Source organism: Notechis scutatus, chromosome 4 (genome assembly GCF_049901735.1).
Source record: "Notechis scutatus isolate UNSWTSFEM ecotype Mainland chromosome 4, rNotScu1.2, whole genome shotgun sequence".
In the NCBI taxonomy this organism is placed as follows: Eukaryota; Metazoa; Chordata; class Lepidosauria; order Squamata; family Elapidae; genus Notechis; species Notechis scutatus.
The window spans coordinates 54,147,969-54,169,640 of record NC_142012.1 but is presented as its reverse complement, the minus strand read 5'-3'; the positions used below and the strand labels follow the sequence as shown (position 1 = coordinate 54,169,640).

General features: G+C 42.6%; 2 protein-coding genes across 3 annotated transcripts in view; one reads left to right on the top strand and one right to left on the bottom strand.

Annotated features, from left to right (window-relative positions):
- Nucleotides 1–16,936, top strand: part of WDR19 (WD repeat domain 19) — a 46,909-nt gene extending 29,973 nt beyond the window's left edge. The window contains exons 28-36 of one of the 2 annotated variants that reach the window (XM_026675319.2): nucleotides 2,997–3,065; nucleotides 3,930–4,007; nucleotides 8,664–8,760; nucleotides 9,493–9,617; nucleotides 10,190–10,271; nucleotides 11,489–11,639; nucleotides 12,650–12,779; nucleotides 14,088–14,164; nucleotides 15,617–16,936. In XM_026675319.2, the coding sequence (XP_026531104.1) occupies nucleotides 2,997–3,065; nucleotides 3,930–4,007; nucleotides 8,664–8,760; nucleotides 9,493–9,617; nucleotides 10,190–10,271; nucleotides 11,489–11,639; nucleotides 12,650–12,779; nucleotides 14,088–14,164; nucleotides 15,617–15,728 (921 nt within the window). In that variant the 3' untranslated portion in view covers nucleotides 15,729–16,936. Of the gene's footprint in view, nucleotides 1–2,996; nucleotides 3,066–3,929; nucleotides 4,008–8,663; nucleotides 8,761–9,492; nucleotides 9,618–10,189; nucleotides 10,272–11,488; nucleotides 11,640–12,649; nucleotides 12,791–14,087; nucleotides 14,165–15,616 lie in introns of both variants that reach the window. The other variant, XM_087965772.1, reaches the window with a different exon arrangement.
- RFC1 (replication factor C subunit 1) overlaps nucleotides 16,929–21,672 on the bottom strand; it is a 42,729-nt gene continuing 37,985 nt past the window's right edge. The window contains exons 22-25 of the mRNA XM_026675320.2: nucleotides 21,110–21,255; nucleotides 19,934–20,147; nucleotides 17,860–18,036; nucleotides 16,929–17,384 (exon numbers count right to left, since the gene is read on the bottom strand). Of these exons, the coding sequence (XP_026531105.2) occupies nucleotides 17,304–17,384; nucleotides 17,860–18,036; nucleotides 19,934–20,147; nucleotides 21,110–21,255 (618 nt within the window). The 3' untranslated portion in view covers nucleotides 16,929–17,303. The remainder of the gene's footprint in view (nucleotides 17,385–17,859; nucleotides 18,037–19,933; nucleotides 20,148–21,109; nucleotides 21,256–21,672) is intronic.

Here is a 21,672-nt window from a genome sequence, read left to right as displayed (position 1 = left end):
TATAACCATTCGTTTAGTGACTGTTAAAAGTTACAACAACAGCACTGGAAAAAGTGAGGTGACTTTTTTTACACTTAATGACTGTTGCAGCATCCCCATGGTCACATGATCAAAATTTGGCCACTTGGCAGCTGGCGTGGGTTTATGATAGTGGCAGTATCCTCAAGTTATGTGATCCCCTTTTGCGAACTTTTGACAAGCAGACTCAGTGGGGAAGCCAGATTCACTTAACAACCGTGTGACTAATTTAACAATTGCAGTGCTTCACTGAACAGACGTGGCAAGCGAGGTCGTAAAATGGGGCAAAACTCAATGGTTGTCTCACTTAGCAACAGAAATTAGCTTAGCAGGGGAAATTTTGGGCTTAGTTGTGGTCATTAGTCAAGGACTACCTACATCTCAGATGTCATCCCTTCCTTCACTCTTAGACGTACCTGTCTTATAAACGAATCACTTCAATGCCATAAACGTTTTGCCAAGTGATTGGATTGGATTTTGATGCAGATTTTAAGAATGAGAGTTGATATAAACAACAAACTAAAAGACTCAAGGTCCATCCCTCCCTTGATAGGACCTGATGGTAAAGACTGCAACGATGACACCATTAAAGCCAACATCTTTAACACAGTCTTCGGCTCAGTATTTGTAAACAGCAATGGATCATGCCCAGTATTTCCTAGCCGTACCACAGATAACAACAATGATCTAATACATATCGATTTCACAGAAGACAATGTTGAAAAAGCACTACACAACCTAAAACCATCTCTATCTATTGGACCGAATGAAATATGTGCCTACTTCTTAAGAAAGCTATCCACTGCCATAGCCAAACCTCTAAGCATAATCTTTGAAAAATCTTTCAGAACCAGCTCCTTGCCTAACCTATGGTCACAAGCCACAGTCATCCCCATCTTCAAAAAGGGAGACCCAAGCCTAGTTGAAAATTACAGGCCAATCTCCTTATGCTGCGTCACCTGTAAAGTCATGGAATCAATTATTAACCAATCCATCATCCTTCACTTAGAGACAAATAACCTACTCTCCAATAAACAATTTGGTTTCAGGAAAAAACTATCCTGTAATCTGCAACTCTTACACTGCAAAAACATATGGACGACACAACTCGACCAGGGCAAAGCAATAGATGCAATCTACATAGACTTCTGTAAAGCCTTTGATTCAGTGGTACACGACAAACTACTCCTAAAAATAAAATCCTATGGTATCTCTGGACAACTGAATAACTGGATAGAAGCATTCCTGTCAAACAGACAACAAATGGTCAAAATCGGGAGTGTACTATCAAATCCAGTACCTGTCAATAGTGGTGTTCCCCAAGGCAGTGTTCTAGGACCAACTCTCTTCATACTCTACATAAACGACCTCTGTGATCATATTAAGAGCAATTGCGTTCTCTTCGCTGATGATGTAAAGCTGTTCAATACCACAGACAATACTGCTACCCTACAAAAAGATCTTGACTATGTATCAGAGTGGTCAAACAAATGGCAACTTCAAATCTCAACAAATAAATGCTCTGTCTTACATATTGGCAAAAAAATCAGAAAATAAAATACAAGCTGAATAGTCAAGATCTTGTTGATGACTCAAGCTCTGTAAAGGACCTTGGAATACTCACCTCTAATGATCTAAGTGCTAGAGCCCACTGCAACTACATAGCCAAAAAGGCATTAAGAGTTGTTAACCTAATCCTACGTAGCTTTTTCTCTGGTAATATCACACTACTAACCAGAGCATACAAAACATTTGCTAGACCAATACTCGAATACAGTTCATCAGTCTGGAACCCACACTACGTATCTGATATTAGCACAATTGAGAAAGTCCAGAAATATTTCACAAGAAGAGTTCTCCACTCCTCTACTCGTTGTAGAATACCTTATGCCACCAGACTTGAAATTCTAGAACTTGAAAACCTTGAATTACGCCGTCTTCGGTCTGACTTAAGCATGGTATATAAAATCATACATTGCAATGTCCTACCTGTCAATGAATACTTCAGCTTCAACCATAACAACACAAGAGCACACAATAGATACAAACTCAAAGTAAACCGCACCAAACTTGATTGCAGGAAATACGACTTCAGCAATAGAGTGGTCAATGTCTGGAATACTCTACCCGACTCTGTAGTTTCTTCCCCAAACCCCAAAAACTTTAACCTTAGACTGTCTACTATTGACCTCACCCCTTTCCTAAGAGGTCTGTAGGGGGCGTGCATAAGCGCACCAACGTGCCTACCGTCCCTGTCCTATTGTTTCTCTTATTCTTTTATTTTTCTTATATGTACCCATTTCATGTATTCACAACTATGTATACATTTATACTTATTATCTTGTAAACAATTGGCAAATCAAATAAATAAAATAAATAAATAAATAAAATATGATGAAATTTGAAGCAATGTATGTGACACCTTTTACAAAATGTCTCTTTCTTTGTATATGTTAAATACAACAACAGATGGTTAATGGAGGAATTTGGAGATTATTGTAATGTTTGGGGTAGTCTGTTGACTGTGTGTGTGCGTGTGTGTGTGTGTGTGTGATGATGATGATGGGTCGATTTGATTATCAGAGATCTCACCTGGCATATTTGAATATTTAATATAGTATTTTTGTTAAATTGGGGTGGAAAAGGTTCTTACCATGCAAAAGGGGGAAGACTTTATCAGATTTTCTTTTTTCCCCTCAGTATGTAGCCAAGGGATTCTACATATTTAATGTTAAATTTATTTGATATTTGGGTCATTTCCCCCTCCCTTTCTTGTACTCATTTTCTTCTTTTTGTTGTTTTTCTGTTTTGCATTTTATTCTTGTTTATAAAGCAAAACAAATTATGTGTGTGTGTGTGTGTGTGTGTGTGTATGTTTTCTTAAGTTTTCGCGGGTATTTATATGCACAAAGTAAAGATGAGGGGGAAAGTAAGTTATTAGCCATTTAATGTATGTGATCTTTTATTTGTTTTCCCAGGCGTTGAAACACTTTTTGAAAAGTCCAAACACAGATGATAATATGGCCATAGAAATGGCAATCGAAACGGTAAGTCAATGTCATTTAGGAAGAAAAAAATACATGTGACCTTTTTTTTAAAAAACCCAAAATTCAATGCCACCGCTACAGTAACATTTAACATAACATAAAGTTATATTTTATACCACTTTTTAGTTTATATCCTGCTCTTTTTTCACAACCAAAATTTATACTGGTTATTTTCAATCTTCTATATATATAAAAGCGAAAGACCACTCACGCATCATCAAAAATCTCCAGAACCGTAAAGCCTACAAACTTGAAATTTGGCATGTTTGTTCCTCTTGGCTTTTAGGTGCTCAGTAAGAAAGGATTTTTCCAAATGACCATCAGAGAATTTAGAGTATTTCCTATATTGTTATTATTATTAACATGCTTTGATGCTAAGGAGTTCTACTTCCCTTCCCCACCTGTAAAGAAATCTGTTCCAAATGCAAAACACAAGCAGAGGAGTTTCAGTTTCATAGCACCAAGCAGCTTTAGTACAGAACAGTTGAGCTAAGCCACGCCCAGGCTCCTTGCTGTCTCCTTGCTCACACAGCAAATACTCTTTCAGTTTCCAAACAGCCCTCAACTCTCACACACTGACAAGAAGCTAGCCAGATGAATACCAATGGATGCGGGTAGGCAGAGGCAGAATTTTCCCCCCTTATTTTCCTCCCCAAAAGCTAAGCCTGACCACATAGTTTTGTAGCAAAGCACAGGTATCAAGCTAGTATGCAATATGAACGGAAGGCTCCCTTTTGGTGAATCATTTGTAAAAAGTCCTCAGTGGCAGGCTGATGCTATTTTAATTCAGCTTTATAAAAGTTGATTTTCCACGATGTCTCTCTACCTTTGTGGTGATGTTCCATCCACTTGTTTTCGGAACAGGTGGGGCAAGCAAAGGATGAAGCCTTGACTGACCAGCTGATAAATTACCTCATGGGTGAGAACGACGGTATACCAAAGGTAGGGACTTCCAGGCAGTATTTGTAATCCTTATTTTTCTACCATATCTGCAGCACGTTTTATTTTTTTTTCAAACTGGTTTACTGGCGAGCGAAACCATTTCAACATTTTCTAACCCTAGAGCACCAGAAGGCCTGGGCCTGCATGCCAAAACACGACACAGGGAAAATTAGCACCGGATGAGCCACTGTTGTCATATTTACAGTGCATTTCCTATATATGAATATTTGGAATGACTGTACTTTTATTTATTTTTAATTCTGATAGGTCATCATTTTGTTCGCAGAGGTCTGTGAACCTCTCTAGATAAATGCTGATATTAAGAGCAAAGAGAATAATTTTTAACACAGCTAAGGATGACTTCAGCCTGGTTTGTCTGGAGTTGAAGTCTACAAGTCTTAATGTTGTCAGGATTGGACATGTCATGCCCCTGTCAGAGTCTGAATCCAAGGAGGAAGCCAGACAGCTGACAGGGAGTGGGAGTGTGGCTCCTTTGGGGAAGGGCAAAGGGCAAACTGGGGAAGGGCAAAGGCTGGCCGGGCAGAGCAGGGAAGAGGTAAAGCAAGGGAGAGGGAATTCGGAAAAAGACCCAGGGCCACACCCTCTTCATCCTAAGGCACGCAGGGAGGAATGGAGAAGGGAGCAATGTGAGTTGCATGGCTTACGGGGGAGGAAAGGGCCCTGATTGCCTTCATTAGCTGCAGCTGGGAAGACAGTTTATAAGAAAGGCAGGCTGCATGCGGCAGGCTGCTGGGAGCAAACGTGGTTTTATCTCGTGTTGTTGTGGCTTATCTTTGTTCCTGGCGCCTTCCCAAACATGTGAGTTTTGCCGTGCCTTCAAGTCTGGAATTCTTGCTCCCGCCCTGCCAAACTAATTACTTCAGTTTGGCTTGTTTGGACTGAATTCTCTGCAGTCAAAGGCTGTTCCTGGGAGAGTTTTTCTCCAGCCCAGAAGGTAACCTGGACATTGGGGGCAAAGTTGGAGCTAATAAAGGGACTCTTATTGATTATCTGACTGTGTTGCCTTTGTGCCACACCGCGGGTCATCACAGGACATCTCTGATATAAAGACACAACTGTGGCTTTTTAAAAATAAATCACACCCTCTTATATACCATACAGGAATACAGGTAATCCTCAACTTACAACAGTTCATTTAGAGACTGCTCAAAGTTATAACGGTACTGAAAAAAGTGACTTACGACTGTTTTCACAGTTACAATCTTTGTAGCATCCCTGTGATCAGGTGATCAAAATTCAGATGCTCGGCAATGGGTTCATACTTGTGACTGTTGCTATGTCGGTCAAGTGGATCCTTTTTTGAGACCTTCTAACCAGCCAGGTCATTGACCAGACAAGTCAATGTAGAAGCCAGGTCCACTTAATAACCAGGTCAGTAACTTATCAACTGCAGTGATCCACTTAACAACTGTGGCAAGAAAGATCATAAAATGGAGCAAAACTCACTTAACAAATGCCTCACTTAGCAACAGAAATTTTGGGCTTGATTGTGGTCGTAAGTTGAAGACTACCTGTAACATTGAATTTGGTTCAAATTATGACATGATCCACAGACAAATGGCATAGTCCTCTTTCCAGTGCAGGCCTGCCAATAGTTTGAAACAAGCAACTATTTTTAAAGGCTGCATTGTGTTATCTTATTTAATCCTAGTCATTGTATCTTTTTGTTTATTTATTTTCTACCAGTTGTTTTGTTTTCTTACCCAAACCTCATTTTGTTTTTCCAATTGCTTTACTGTAACTTCCGTAGTCTGTTTCTGTGAGTATTTTTATTCAAATTATTTTTAACAGTGATAGTTGTTCGTGTTTGAAAGAAGTTTTAATGCTGCATCCCTTTGCCTATGTGTTTTAGATCCACTGCATTCCTTCCTTCCAAATGTGCTACCCTCATTTGACACAAATGGTAGACAAAGGTCTGAATCCAAAGCCTGATGCTTTTTAAAGGGGCTTTATTAAGCTGGAACTGGGCTATTGTCAAGTTACTTTCACAGCAATATTTTTTTAGATCACGGTTAGTTCAGTTAGCTGTAGAGACTAAGGGAGATGAACTTAACAAAAATATGCAAGAACCAGCGCTTAGCCAAACAGTTCAGTTCAGTTTATTGATTAGCCCATAGGCCATATCAAAGTACAGAATTCCAAGAACAAATTATTAATAAAACCCTATAAAAACAATTTAAAATGAAATTGGAATAAAGTGCAATAGTTTGATATATTGATAAATAGGACAAACTTATATTTCAGTATCACCCCTACAATCTACCCCAATTGGTCCCACATATGCCGATCTCAGCCAAACCATTTTACTCACGTACTGGGCCGTATTAAAAGTTGGTTTTCAAATTCTGGCTGCAAATAAGGGACATGTCATTTTATATACACTGCTCAAAAAAAATAAAGGGAACACTTAAACAACACAATGTAACTCCAAGTCAATCACACTTCTGTGAAATCAAACTGTCCACTTAGGTAGCAACACTGATTGATAATCAATTTCACATGCTGTTGTGCAAATGGAATAGACAAGTGGTGGAAAGCATAGGCAGTTAGCAAGACATCCCCAATAAAGGAGTGGTTCTGCAGGTGGTGACCACAGACCACTTCTCAGTTCCTATGCTTTCTGGCTGATGGTTTGGTCACTTTTGAATGCTGGCGGTGCTTTCACTCTAGTGGTAGCATGAGACGGAGTCTACAACCCACACAAGTGGCTCAGGTAGTGCAGCTCATCCAGGATGGCACATCAATGAGAGCTGTGGCAAGAAGGTTTGCTGTGTCTGTCAGTGTAGTGTCCAGAGCATGGAGGCGCTACCAGGAGAAAGGCCAGTACATCAGGAGACATGGAGGAGGAGGCCGTAGGAGGGCAACAACCCAGCATCAGGACCGCTACCTCCACCTTTGTGCAAGGAGGGACAGGAGGAACACTGCCAGAGCCCTGCAAAATGACCTCCAGTGGGCCACAAATGTGCATGTGGCTGCTCAAACGGTCAGAAACAGACTCCATGGGGGTGGTATGAGGGCCCAACGTCCACAGGTGGGGGTTGTGCTTACAGCCCAACACCATGCAGGACGTTTGGCATTTGCCAGAGAACACCAAGATTGGCAAATTCGCCACTGGTGCCCTGTGCTCTTCACAGATGAAAGCAGATTCCCACTGAGCAGATGTGACAGGGTCTGGAGACGCCGTGGAGAACGTTCTGCTGCCTGCAACATCCTCCAGCATGACCGGTTTGGCAGTGGCGGTGTGGGGTCGCATAGCCCTCCATGTGCTCGCCAGAGGTAGCCTGACTGCCATTAGGTACCAAGATGAGATCCTCAGACCCCCTGTGAGACCATATGCTGCTGCGGTTGGCCCTGGGTTCCTCCTAATGCAAGACAATGCTAGACCTCATGTGGCTGGAGTGTGTCAGCAGTTTCTGCAAGATGAAGGCATTGATGCTCTGGACTGGCCCGCCCGTTCCCCAGACTTGAATCCAATTGAGCACATCTGGGACATCATGTCTCGCTCCATCCACCAACGCCACGTTGCACCATAGACTGTCCAGGAGTTGGGGGATGCTTTAGTCCAGGTGTGGGAGGAGATCCCTCAGGAGACCATCCGCCACCTCATCAGGAGCATGCCCAGTCATTGTAGGGAGGTCATACAGGCACGTGGAGGCCACACACACTACTGAGCCTCATTTTGACTTTTTTTAAGGACATTACATCAAAGTTGGATCAGCCTGTAGTGTTTTTTTCCACTTTAATTTTGAGTGTAACTCCAAATCCAGACCTCCATGGGTTGCTAAATTTGATTTCCAATGATAATTTTTGTGTGATTTTGTTGTCAGCACATTCAACTAGGTAATGAACGAAGTATTTAATAAGAATATTTCATTCATTCAGATCTAGGATGTCTTATTTTTGTATTCCCTTTATTTTTTTTGAGCAGTGCATGAACCAAGTTACCTGTCTCTCACCCTCTTATACAAACAACAAATAGTATGTGAGCCAAATCTTGTACCTCTGCCCCTCTGCAAATGCAAATACGTTTATTATATGCTATAGAATGGAATCTCTCATATCTGACCAAAGAGGGGTCAAACGTTCTTTGAAACAGTCCCAGAAAACAAAGATACTATTTGGAAGCATCACAGGGATATATGAAAAAGGAGAAGGCAGACCGCAATCAGACTTGCAGGAGTCTGTTACAGCTCTAAATTAAATAGGGAACTCTATCCTTGCAAAGTAGGGCCACAAAAACATTTAGATCAACTGTTCAAATAAGACCATAAAATGAGAGCAGACCCCTCCGCTCCCTTCTAGGCACGGATGATGTTACCTAGATTGATAATGAAACGTCTGCAGGAAAATTACCAAGCTCAGAAAGCACCAAGGACCCCGCAAATATTTTTTTTTAAATTTACGATGTTTACTTACTGGCAGATTACAAAACCACATGTCGTGGCTGCCCTATGCTCATATTGTAGAGCCATCTATGGTTTTTAAAAGCTAAAACGTCGTATGGCGCCATTGCTGACTGCACTTAGCCAGAACAAATGCAAGCGGTTTATTTTACAAAGCCTTCCGAAAATCCAGCCGGAAGATAGGAGGAATTTGGCATACTCTGAGATGCAACTCTCTCTTTTTGTTCTGAAGGAAGCCAAATATCTCTTTCGACTCTACATGGCATTAAAGCAATACCGAGAAGCTGCTCGGACAGCGATCATCATCGCTCGAGAAGAACAGTGCGCAGGTATGGCCCTTTGGGTGGTTCATTTCTGGACGGCAAATCTGACCAATACAACACAGGAGGTCACGCATGAAAGAAGTGGGACACTGGAACATCGTCTCTCCATTGTGAAACTTAAAATAATGCATTAAAGGTTGAGTTTATTTTTCAGTGTTTCCTCTCCTGTTTATTAAGAGTGCTGGCTGTGTTTTCCCTTGCTTTTATTCAAGGCCAAGGGTGTCTAGCCTTGGCAACTTTAAGACCTGTGGACTTCAACTCCCAGAATTCCTCAGCCAGCATGGCTGCTTGGGGAATTCTGGGAAACCAAGTCCACAGATCTTAAAAGTTGCCACCCCTGCTCAAACCACATTTTGTATGACAGCATTGCTCTGGATTAAACCAAATAGTTAGTTTAACCTCATAAATGCTCAGCAGGTCTCATTTGGAGAAGTAACATAACTAGAAGATGAATCCATTTTTTTGACTACTAAATTTTCACATACTGTGGGCATCCCACACACCATTAAATTTAAGCTGCTTTCCCCCCTTTGTTACTGGAATTTAACGTTTTAGATTCACGCACCCAGCTTAAAGTGAATTTGCATTGTGGTTGTAATGTCTTACTGACAAATCAGTAACTAAATTTTAGCACTTAGCTTGATCTGAAAGAGTTTGAGAAGAGGCTAACTATTTTACCGAAATTTAATTGCTTTGGTTTTCTTTCTTTTTTTTTGGTTTTGTTTTTCTTTTAAAAAGGGCATTATCGAAAAGCCCACGATGTTCTCTTCAGTATGTATTTAGAATTAAAAGTACAGAAAATTAAAATACCCTCTGAGATGGCTACAAACCTGATGATTCTACACAGTTACATTTTAGTAAAGGTAACTACTTTTTCATGTATGTATTAATAGAAAGATTAAATCCAAACTAGTGAAATTTAATGCAAATGTATCATTTCTCAGACTTACGACCATTGCAGCATTCCCCATGGTCACATGATCAAAATTCAGAGGCTTGGCAACTGGTATGTATTTATGACAGTTGCAATGCACTGGGATCATGTGGTCTCCTTTTGCGACCACCTGACAAACAAAGCCATTGGGGAAGCCAGATTCATTCCATAACCTAGTTAAGTAACTTAACAATTGCAGTGATACACTTAACAACGGTGGCAAGAACGGTTGTGAAATGAGACAAAACTCACTTAACAAATGTCTCACTTAACAACGGAAATTTTGGGCTCAATTGTGATCGTAAGCTGAGGACTACCTGTATTACTATAAGGTGGAGGAATGATCAATTCAAGGACTTGTAGCAAAGAAAATCATTATAAAATTCTGTAAATAGCCACAAAGCTCAACCAATCCTTTAATGATCATCTGCTTTTTTCCTTGTTTACTATGGATGGCTCCTAAATATTACCAATAATGCCTGATTCACATGTATATTTCAGATTCATGTTAAACGCGGGGACCACATGAAAGGAGCACGTATGCTCATTCGTGTTGCTAATAATATCAGCAAGTTTCCATCTCGTAAGTGTTACCCAAACCAGAAATCTGTCCCTTTTGAGGGATTCGGGGATATTTTCTGCTTCGTTAAAGAGTTGAGCATGGCAACTTTTATTAAAATTATTGTGTTAAACTGGTAAATATGATTCCTATTCTGTCATACTCATTTCATTTCCTTGATAACGTGATCTATATTGTCTTCATCCTTTTCTTTGTTTTTATTTTATTTTGGAAGTGTAACAATTTACAATAGAGGTAAAAGATATTTTTTTTCAAGTTATCTAGACTTTGCTATAAATAGATTAAGATTTAATTATTGCCTGTATCATGTAGAGATTGCTGAATAGGGCTGTTCTGATCAAGGCTTATGGAGACACTAACAAATACACGTTAGTCCCAAAACCCGTTTTTCTTTATTGCAATGGCTGTGAATTTTAGTCATTCACAGCCTGTAATGAGTCTGAAACAGTTTGTAAATAGTCCCACGGAAGTCTGCCAAATTCCTTCCAGATAAGTCTGATAAGCACGCACCTTTATCTTCCTTGAAATGCTGCCAATGACTAAATGTCCAATTAGTTATATGAGGCTAAAATGGAACACAAATTCGATACCGAGCTTCAGGTTTCAAACTGACCAGTACGAACAAAGTTGCTTCCTGCAAAGGTTCCTGTCCCTTTGCTCCTCCTCTATGTCTTATGGGAGGGCCAATCACCTCCAAGTCTTACTCCCGAGTCGCCCCTTTTGTCTTAACTATTCTTGCCTTCTGGCAGCTCTGCACATGCGCGCACTGGGAACAGGCTCCCCCTGTTCCTCTGCCTCGCTGCTGTCAGATTCTGGAGGCTCCGGAACATAACTCCCAGATGGCCTTGGCCCCATCTCTGCATCGGATGCAGGACCCTCCTCCAAGTCCTTCCCAGACTCCTGGACCGGCCCATGTTCCTCCCCATTGTTCGACTCTGCTGCCCTCTCCGCCAGTTGCCATTGGACCACCACAAGGGCTTGCATCAATGCATTGATTGGTGATTGGAAATTCTTCCGTGCGTTACTGATATCGTTGCTGTGGTGTTACCTCTTTGGCTGTCATCTTTAGATGGTCTCTTGTTCTTCAAATTCTGGGAGGTTACATTTTATCAGCAACAACTCTTGTGCAATCTAGATAGTTTTGACTGCCAATGGACAATGAGCAGCTAAACTGTAAAATGTCTTTGCAGGGTGATTGATGTCTGCTGTTTTACTCTCAGATATTGTGCCCATCCTGACCTCAACGGTAATTGAATGTCACCGAGCAGGACTGAAAAAATCAGCCTTTGCTTTTGCTGCCATGCTGATGAGACCAGAATATCGGAATAAAATTGACCCGAAATACAAAAGGAGAATTGAAACTCTCGTCCGGTGAGCTTATGGTTATTCTGTCTAACCAAGGTTTAGGAATGCATTGGTGCATAACTGGGCTCTTATGGCAATCTTGTCTATGCTGATAACATTCTGTTATCCTGCGAACATAGGTGGTCCTTGAATTACAGGCACAATTGTGGCCAGTATTTCTGTTGCTAAGCGAGACATTTGTTAAGTGAATTTTTGCCCCATGTTGCGACCTTTCACAGTTAAGTGAATCATGGCAGCTGTCCCAAAAGGTGCTTTTTTGAAGAGGCAACACTGGACTTTCTTGTTTTCCTATGAAGACGTTTCGCTTCCCATTCAAGAGGCTTCTTCAGCTCTGACTGAATGGTGGTCAATCCTTGGGTTGTAGATCAGTTGGAAGAAGGCAATGGTGAATTAGCCGAAAAACGCCAGGAACATGTACCACCAAGTCAAGTGCACCTTGAGGTTTACTGTATCTTATAAGCCAACAATGAGGTTGCTCCCAGACCAATCAGCAGAGCATTGATGTTTCCCCACATTCCTATGTGAGCTTATTGAGTCTGAAAGAAGCTAGATTTGTTTTTTTTAAACTAGCTAGATTTGTTTTAGCTAGCAAAATATGGAGCAAGGAGATAACCTCTCCCAACAATCAATAACAATAGCACTTAAGACTTATATATCGCTTCACAGTGCTTTACAGCCCCCTCAGAGCGGTTTACAGTGTCAGCCTCTGGCCCCCAACAATTTTGGGTGCTCATTTTACCCACCTCAGAAGGCTGAGTCAACCTTGAGCCTGGTGAGAATCGAACTGCCAAACTGCTGGCAGCCTGCATTCACCAGAATTAGCTGCAGTCCTGCATTCTAACCACTGCGCCACCACGGCTCTAATCAAATTGAAAATAGATCGGAGGGCCAAGAACCTTAACGAAAATTCTTGTGACGTGACTATACTGGAGCACAGAATATAATTTTTAGGCAAGGAAAGCAACTGAGAAGTTTAAAAAAAATGGATCTCAATGGGCTTCTTATTTTGCTATCAGGCGGCCGGACAGCTCCGAAGGGGAAGGGGAAGAACCCACCACGCCGTGCCCGTATTGTGACTTCATGCTCCCTGAATGTGAGCTTCTATGCCCAGGCTGTAAGAACAACCTCCCATATTGCATTGCGACGGTGAGTCCATGGTGAGCAACTCCTAGGGCTCGGATTTTCCCGCCTTTCAGCTCCTGAAGCTGAGCCTCCGAGGGCCACCCCTTTGCATTGGGAATCAGGGTTTTGTGCTTCAAAAAGCCTCAAGGTCTCATTGAAATTGGTGCAAAATGCAGCGGCCCGCATGGTTTTGTGCAGACCCCAGTGTGCTCATGTGTCACCTCTCCTACAGGAGCTGCATTGGTTGCCGATTTGCTTCCGGGTGCAATTCAAGGTGCTGGTTGTCACCTTTAAAGCCCTTCATGGCTTGGGACCAGGTTATCTGAGGGACCTTCTCTTGCCAGTCACATCCACCCAACCCATCAGAGCGAGGAGGCAGGGAATGTTGTGGGTCCCATCCCTGAGGGAGAAACACCTGGTGGGACCCAGAAGAAGGGCCTTCTCCATGGTGACTCCCTCTCTCTGGAACATCATCCCCCCAGAGATTAGAATGGCCCCTTCTCTAACGCCCTTCCAGAAGGCCCTGAAGAGCTGGTTCTGCCAGCAGAACCAGAGAGGGATGGAGCCCATCAGGTGGTTAGTGTAATCTGCTGTCGTCGGGGAGGGGGGTGGGAGTTGGGGTGGAGGGGTGATTTATTTATTTATTCCAGATTTTGTTCTATTGTACTTAATAATTTATTTGATTCACGTTGTTAGTTTTTATTGTTTTTTTATTTTTATTTTTTGTTTTAAATATGGTTTTCCATTGAATAAGCTGCCTCGAGTCGCCATGGGCAAATAGGTGGCAATATAAATAAAATAAATAAATAAATAAAATAAAATAAATTAAATTAATAGATAATAGATTAATAGAGATAGAGATAGATAGATAGATAGATAGATAGATAGATAGATAGATAGATAGATAGATAGATGATAGATAGATAATATACAGGCAGTCTTCAACGACCGCAATCGAGCCCAGAATTTCTGTTGCCGTTATTAAGTCAGTAGCCACCGTCGTTAAGTGAATCTGGCTTCCCCCGTTGGCTTTGCTTGTCAGAAGGTCGCAAAAGGGGATCACGTGACCCCCTCCCCCGGGGACACAGCGACCGTCATAAACATGAACCAGTTGGCAAGCATACAAATGTAAATCATGTGACTACGGGGATGCAGCAACGGTCATAAGTGTGAAAAAGGATTCATAAGTCAGTTTTTTCAGTGCTGTTACACCTTTGGTCACTAAATGAATTATTGTAAGTTGAGGATTACCTGTAATTACTTCCAAGCAAGGCACTTAACTTCCCTTCCCATTGAAACCTGACGCGCCCCCCCCCCTTGCAATTCTTCTAGGGACGACATATGGTCAGAGATGACTGGACTCTGTGCCCCCGTTGTGAGTTCCCGGCGCTCTGCTCAGAGTTCAAAATGTGAGTTGCAACCTTTTTCACTCTCTGATTAATTATATGCCAAGAATGTTTTCCTGCCACAAAATTCAGATTTCTACCAAGTCGAAATCAGTCCTGCTTACCGTATTTGCCGGCGTATAAGACGACTTTTTTGCCCCGAAAAACATGCCTCCAAGTGGGGGGGTCGTCTTATACGCCGGTATATCCACTGCCGGCTTTCGGATGCTTGTTGGACGCAGCGAAGGCGCCTCTGGCTTCCCGGATCCCCTGCGTCGCTTCCGCTTCATCCCGCTCGCCTCGCTCCGCCCAAGGCTGCAGCCTTCCTGCTCTTCCCACGGCCCCTGGCACTCTGCCCTGCCGCTGCAGCCCCGGGGATTTCTGGAGGGCGTTTCCGGTGGTGGTGGTGGGTCGTCTTATACGCCGGGTCGTCTTATACGCCGGCAAATACGGTATATTATCTGGCTGTTGACCATTTTCACATACTTTTTTTCATCTTCTTAAATCATTTATTTCAGCCAATAAGCAGCCAAAGAAAAGGTTTTTTTTTGCTATGTTTGTGTTTGCAGAACCAATTTTTGCCAGAAGCTCCATTACAAAAATGTCCCATTGGTTGCATTAGGACTGATCTGACAGCATATATCCATCTGTGTTTGAGATTTTATTTATTAAGTGATGATTGATTAGGATCACATAATAATTTTCAGTTAGGAAATATCACTCTGACTTTAAACCAATTTGCATAGGCAAATAACTACGTAGTCCTCTTACTTTTTTTGCTGAACATTATTTTCCTTGAGTATCTGGGATAAACATCTGCTATCAGCAGAGAGGTGATACTTTTAGAAATATTGTAATTGGCAGATAAATTTAAATGGGGGAAAAAACCTTTCTCCCTAAAATTAACACCTGCCTCCATTTAAGTTGTTGAAATGTGCAAACCTTTGCTATAATTTTTTTCACAAATCATAAATAAACCGAGTTTGCTTTGTGTGTGTCTGTACCTACACACAGAGGTGTCTGATCTTGTCTATGAATCTGTCTGGACATTTCTAATGTTCTAATGTTAAACAGTACATTGACTGTACCAAAATATTGTATGGCCTGCCAAAATATTATATGGTATGTCAAATTAGTGACAAAGTATATATTCTCTTTGTATTTGACATTCTCCCAGGCCTCTCTCTGTATTTTAAAAATGTCGAGTTTGTTGAAAAACATGGACATAATTAATGTTTTGGGACATCTAGCCTCTGGTTATTTTGACTAATAATAATAAATTGGTAGACTTGCACTCTGCCAATTTTATTCCTTTTCTACCAACTGGAGAAACATAAATCATCATCCATTTTAAGACACTGAAGTGAATCTGTTGACAGAGAGGCAGACAGCAATTCCAGATGCCAGTATAATGTTTTGCAACCTGCACGGATGATGCTCATGGTGGGAGGTAGTGAAAGTGTCTTCTTTCAATAGTTTGTTGCAGAGCGAAGGCGCATGTCCCATGTGTTCAGAAAAAGTCGAGGCCGCCAGCCTAAGCAGAACAGCTGATTGCACACCGTACCTGAAGCCAGAAGTGGAGCAATAATTTCAATCAAGTTAAGTGGCCCAATCTTCGTTTTCATGTTTAGAATATTAAAGGACCTTCATTTGTTTGTATCTAAAACAGTAACTGGCCTATTCTCTCATGTGCGCTCATCTCCATACACAGACCTCCCAAACTGTTTTGCTTCTTCTACGCAACCAAGATTCTTTCGCTTGCTTTCCACAATGTGTTGTGCATGTGGAAGGACGTTGGTTGTGTGTGCTGGGCCCCCTTCCACGATACCGCTGATTCTGCTCACTGATTTTTCTGCTTGGGACCCCTCGTGCCGATACATTGGCAGTCACGTAAATCGCAATCCTGTGCGCTTAATGTGTAGCTCCAAAGGAGTGAAGATGAGACATCGGGGCGTGACCGAGGGCACCGACTCCCCACTCTGCAAGGATGCGCTGTACGGTTGAAAAATGAGCACAGATGGCTCCTCTTCGATCTAACATGGAGCAACCGAAGTTTAATAAACCAAGCCGGTCCTTAGCGAAATGGTGCAGCTCAAGACACCGCGCAAGTTACTTCAAGTAAACGACGATGAACACAGGTAGCCCTCGACTTACGACTACAACGGAGCCCCAAATTTCTGTTGTTCAGTGAGACATTTATTGAGTTTGCCCCATTTTACCACCCTTTGTCAACTCATAAAACATTCCTATGCCTGTTTTAGTAGTTGCCATAAAAAAGGATGGGAAGTACATTCCAACTCTTATCTTTAAAAGATTGTAACTAAGCTACCAGTTTTTGCCCGGGAATATATTTAATTGGAGAACGTGATTGATAACACCCAGCCCGTGAACGTGCTCAATTGGAGAATCTGATTTATGACATAGCCAGGGGGGAAACAGGGTCACAGGGGACTGGAAATGATGTAGGCCATAAATTGGCTTCATACAGGGCAGTGCCAGTATGTCGCCTCTAATGAATCCTTTGATGTTTTTTGAAGTTTGGCTTGCGGTTCATGATTTAATTAGAGCGATTGCTGGAATCCTAACACCCTTCTTGCCGCGGTTATTAAGTTGATAAGTTTGCGACACCGTTGTTAAGTGAATCTGGATTCTCCCGTTGACTCTGCTGTTCAGGTGGTCACCGAATTCAGTCACTTGTGCAAGCAACTGCTAGAGATCAGCTTCCAAGCAGATATGTAAGACAAGTTCCATTACCGTGCAATGCATTTAAAATAAAAATAAAAACTGGTTAAAAATATGAAACTAGTTTTATTGCAACTTTTACACGGTGCTGCACTTTCATATACAAAAAAGAATAACTGATTAGGGTTTGTTCATTATCTGTTATATACATGGGTAGCAACATAATGAGCATTTCTTAAAAAAGAAAAAAAGCTTTGTGAAGGGAAGCACTAGCAGCTTGGACTCTTTTTCTCCCAGAGAGCTGAGCCTCTTTCTGTATTTACAGGAATTGAACAATATAAATTCTGTTTGCCTCTTTTTCTGCAAAAAAGATAGATCTATATATATTTGCCGTTGCTGTGCAGTGTTAACAAGGCAACTGGTTTGCCCAACCATTTACTGTGCCCACAGTCCAATAGTAAGCTTGCATAGACAATTTTATTTAGCTCTTTTTCTTTGATTTTCCTTTTTTCTTTTCTTCCTTTCTTTCTGCTTTTGGTTGCTTGGCAGGTTTGGTCTTTTTCTGTCAAAAAGAAAACATTTTTTAAAAATGTAAACCGAATCACAGTGCCTCTAGCTAAACTCACTAATTCACTTTTCGGTTGCAAACCCTTCCACCTATTTACTAAAAAAAAAAAAAAAAAGGACACCCTACTATACGCCTAACTTTTCCAAACAACTAGCAAATCACAAGGCATGGAAGTAAAATGCAAGCAAAATATGAGGGGGGAGAAGACAACAATTTAAAAAAGGGGGGGGGAATAAACCATGACTATTCTAGAACCAAAACCCTATTCAAAAACATTGTATAGATGGGTCTTTAAGTCAATGGTAAATACATTTCTATGCTACGACGGCTGCAACTTTGAGGAACGGTTCGCAAGGCCCATTTGGTTTAGCACTGCTGTAAGTTCAAACACGTCTCTAAACACGTGGTCCTTTGCTGAGGACCGCCTGTGAATTGGCATGTTTAAATGCGCTGCCGAAGGGAGTGGTACCTTAATCATTGCATCGTTTTCCAGGCTCCCTTGATCGGTCTCGGGTTCGTTCAGTTCCAGTTCTTCACTCATTTCCATGTCCACTGAGCCCGCTCGCTTCGACTTTGGTGCAAGTTGCAGGGAGTATGGCGTAAGATGTGCAACTTTATTGTAGGTGCGCGTGAACGCCGATTTAACCTGTGGCGGCCAAACCAATGAAGACTTGTAAGCATAAGATCCCCATTTTTTTGGTTCAGCAATTATTGACGAATTATTGCAAATTGCATTACAGTGAGTCCTCGTTTAGCAACTACTATTTGCCATTTGCAAAAATACCACAGGAATAAGTTCATTTCCTGACTAATGTCCATATTTACCAGCACGTGTTTTTGCACTTGAACAATGCACACTGGAGTGAGAGTAATACTAACATAGAGGGTGAGGGGACTTTTATCTGAATGAGACAGGAGCAACCCAGCAGATATGTACGTTCTGGGAAACCTTCCCAACAAAACATGTATATCTATATCTGTGTTCAATGAGTCTATGGGAAACTCTGCAATATCTTGCAAATTATCTGAAATTTCTCAGTGGAAAGTTTACTAGTGCTAGGTATACGCTAACAAAATATGACATTTTCAACCTTTGCCAGTAACATGCAAACGAAAGAGAATGGCATGTGTTTTCTTTTCTTTTTTTCAAAGTTTTTTCCATGCTGAACTCCCCTCCCATGAAGTAAAGGAGTCCAATAAGCTTAAAATCTTCCACAAGGGACACAAGCTGATAGAGCTCTTTGAGATTATTTCCTAAAATATGGGAAACTGGGGCGGGGTGTGTGTGTGTTTAATACACTGGATGTAGCGTGCCGAGCCTGGTATTTTCTGAACTACAACAATAAAAAAGCTGAATTTTTCAGATAGGATGCAGAAAAGAAATCATATCAAAAGAGAATAAGAATGTCAAGTCAAAACAAAAAGATTTCCAAGACCCTCAATCAGCTCCTCTTGTGATATGGCTAAAAAAACCAACCCCCCTCCCCCCAAAAAATCTAATCAGTTTCATGTCTTTTTTTGTGGTTGTTTACCTGCAAGAGCCACCTCTCCTGAATACTACATCAAAGAATTACCATTGAACACCTGCCTAGTTCCACTACCAAAGCAGCTGGTTGGAGAGTCAATGAAACCCACATTCTGATCTGCTTTAGACCAGGGGTGTCAAACACAAAGCCTGCAGGGCCATCCTGGAAAATGTAAGGGGCTGGCCATCATGGCTTTGGCCCAGTCTACCCCTGCAAAGAGGAGACATCAGGCCAGCATGGCTTTGGCCTGGTCTACCCAGTGAGAAGAGGAAACATGCAGAGGTGGGTATTCAGCAGGTTATGGCCAGTTCTGAAGAACCGGTAGTGGAAATTTTGAGTAGTTCAGAGAACCGGCAAATCCCACCCCTGACTGGGCCCTGCCCCCATCCTCTGCCTCCCATTGAGTCCCAGCTGATTGGCTGGGTCTTCTTTTGTTGCCCTGCACAGGAGAACGGAGCTGGAAAGCAGGTTAGTGGGGTGGGGAGGGAATGGGGATTTTGCAGTAACCTTCCCCTGCCACGCCCACAGAACCAGTACTAAAAAAATTTGAATCCCACCACTGGAAACATGCCAGCAGTTTGGGGAGTGGCGTCAAGTTGACCATGCCTGCCCAGCCCCCCCCCACTCCCCCCACAAGGTCAACCATAGCCCTGATGTGGCCCACAATGAAATTGAGTTTGACACCCCTGGCTGCAGACGAATAAGTTCAGCATTCTCTTTTACAAGCCGGTGTTTGTACTATTCTGGCGACTAAGAGACATAACGTGCAAGGCATTCTAAGTGGCAGAAAGATCACACTTTTTTCTGCGTCCCTGGCAAATAACCATGAACGTCAATTGCCACAATTGCCTGGGTTTTGAGATCTCTCTGTGTGTGTGTGTGTGTGTGTTTAATTTACTATATCCCTTGGGAGTGGGCCATGTATTTTGAAGTTGATCACTGGTCTTTCTCAAAGCTCCTCTTTCAAGAAGTCAGCCCAATGCATTGAGAGGCAGGGATAACCAACCGATCACTTGCCTTGGAATCCAATTTGGAAAACACACTGGGCTTGCCTGCCCAGCTGGTGACCTCCATGAGGTTTTCGACATCTTCCTTCAACAAGCAGTAAGAATCCATGAAGGCAACAGCGTCCTGGACTCCGTCGGAGCCTTGGCGAGCCAACGGACTCACCACTGCATCTCGCAGATAGGACAGGTAGTCCAGATTGACGTCTCTCTTACTCGCGTGCGTTCTGCCAGGAGGGAGGAGGAATATATTTTAGCCGGAAGCTGGAATGCGCCCAGACTTTGCCGGAAGCCCCGTCCGACTCCTACTCTGGAGAATGTACAATAAAACCGATAAAATGAGAAAGGAAGGCAACCATTACGAAACAAGAAAGTAACGGCCAGAAAGGATGGCAGATCTGGTGAACCGCAGCCACGCATAATCTGAACCACCTTACCACGAGGCCCAGGAATGAATGAATGAATGCTTTATTTGGTCAAGTATGATTGGACACATAAGGAATTTGTCTTGGTTCATGTGCTCTCAGTGTACGTAAAAAGAAAAGATACATTCGTCAAGGATCATAAGGTACAACACTTAGTGATAGTCACAGGGTACAAAGAAGCAATCAAATCAAATCAACCTAAGGCCTTCTGGAATGCCAGGAACGTGGGATCTGCGGGAATCTCGAAGGATCCCTGCGGAGAAGGCATGCTTCTGTGTGCCCAATGGAGGAAATGGTTTAATTGAAGGGATCCAGAAGGCAGGAATTCTGTGGGATTGAATCCGATGGAGGGGATAGGTGGGCCCCCAAAGAACCAGAGGCCTGGGCTATATGTAGGGCTTCAGGGGTTAGAGCCAGCATCTTGAATTGCACCTTCAAGCATGAAAGCAAAGGGGGCACTGAGGCATGCACACCAACTGTCTACTGCATTCGGGACAACTGAGTTCCCACGTGGTCTAAAGGGACAGTGTCACGTCCAGGCCATTGCAAGCATGAAGCCACGAAGGGATTCGGACAAGAGTGATGGAAGGGCTTCTTGAGCTAGGAAAGGGCACCACTCGGTCTCCCAGCTCCTGATTAAGGATCAGGTGACGGCTCTGGCCAAGAACACCCTTTGCAATGGAGTTCATTTAACAACTGTCGCTTAGCAACGGAAATTTTGGAATCAATTGCAGCTGTATGTCGAGGACTACTGCCTGTATTACCTGAGACTCATATGCATAGAAAGCTCCTGGACGACGCGGTCATGCTTTCCAGTGGATGAGAATTTTCCCAGCCAACTCGGAAAACTTGGAAATTCTTGCAAATTGCCTCTCATCAGCTCCCCAGGCAGGACGCTCGAATAAATGGCCTGAAAAGGAAGGGAAACTGCTCTAGCACTTTCTCTGCTTGTGATAAAATACAGCTTGAGGAGGCAGAGCGAAGGACCAAGAACAATGAAGCAGAAAAAGTTCACGGCTAAGTTCTGGAGGGAATTCCTGCAGCCTATTGGGTCATCCCAGGAACTTAGTTTGGCCTTTCATCCGAGCACCAATGGTGTGTGTGGCGGGGGGGCAGAGAGACTGAACACCACGGTAGAGCAGTACCTGAGGTGTTATGTGAATTATCAGCAGTCCAATTGGGAGACCTCCTGCCTTTCACGGAGGCCGTGTACAATAATGGTGTTCCACAGTAGCATGGGACTAGCCCCCTTCAGAGTAGTGAGCGGCATGGACTTTGTCCCAATGCCTAAGTATTCCAGGGATCCCCCCTCATCAGTCGGCAGTGG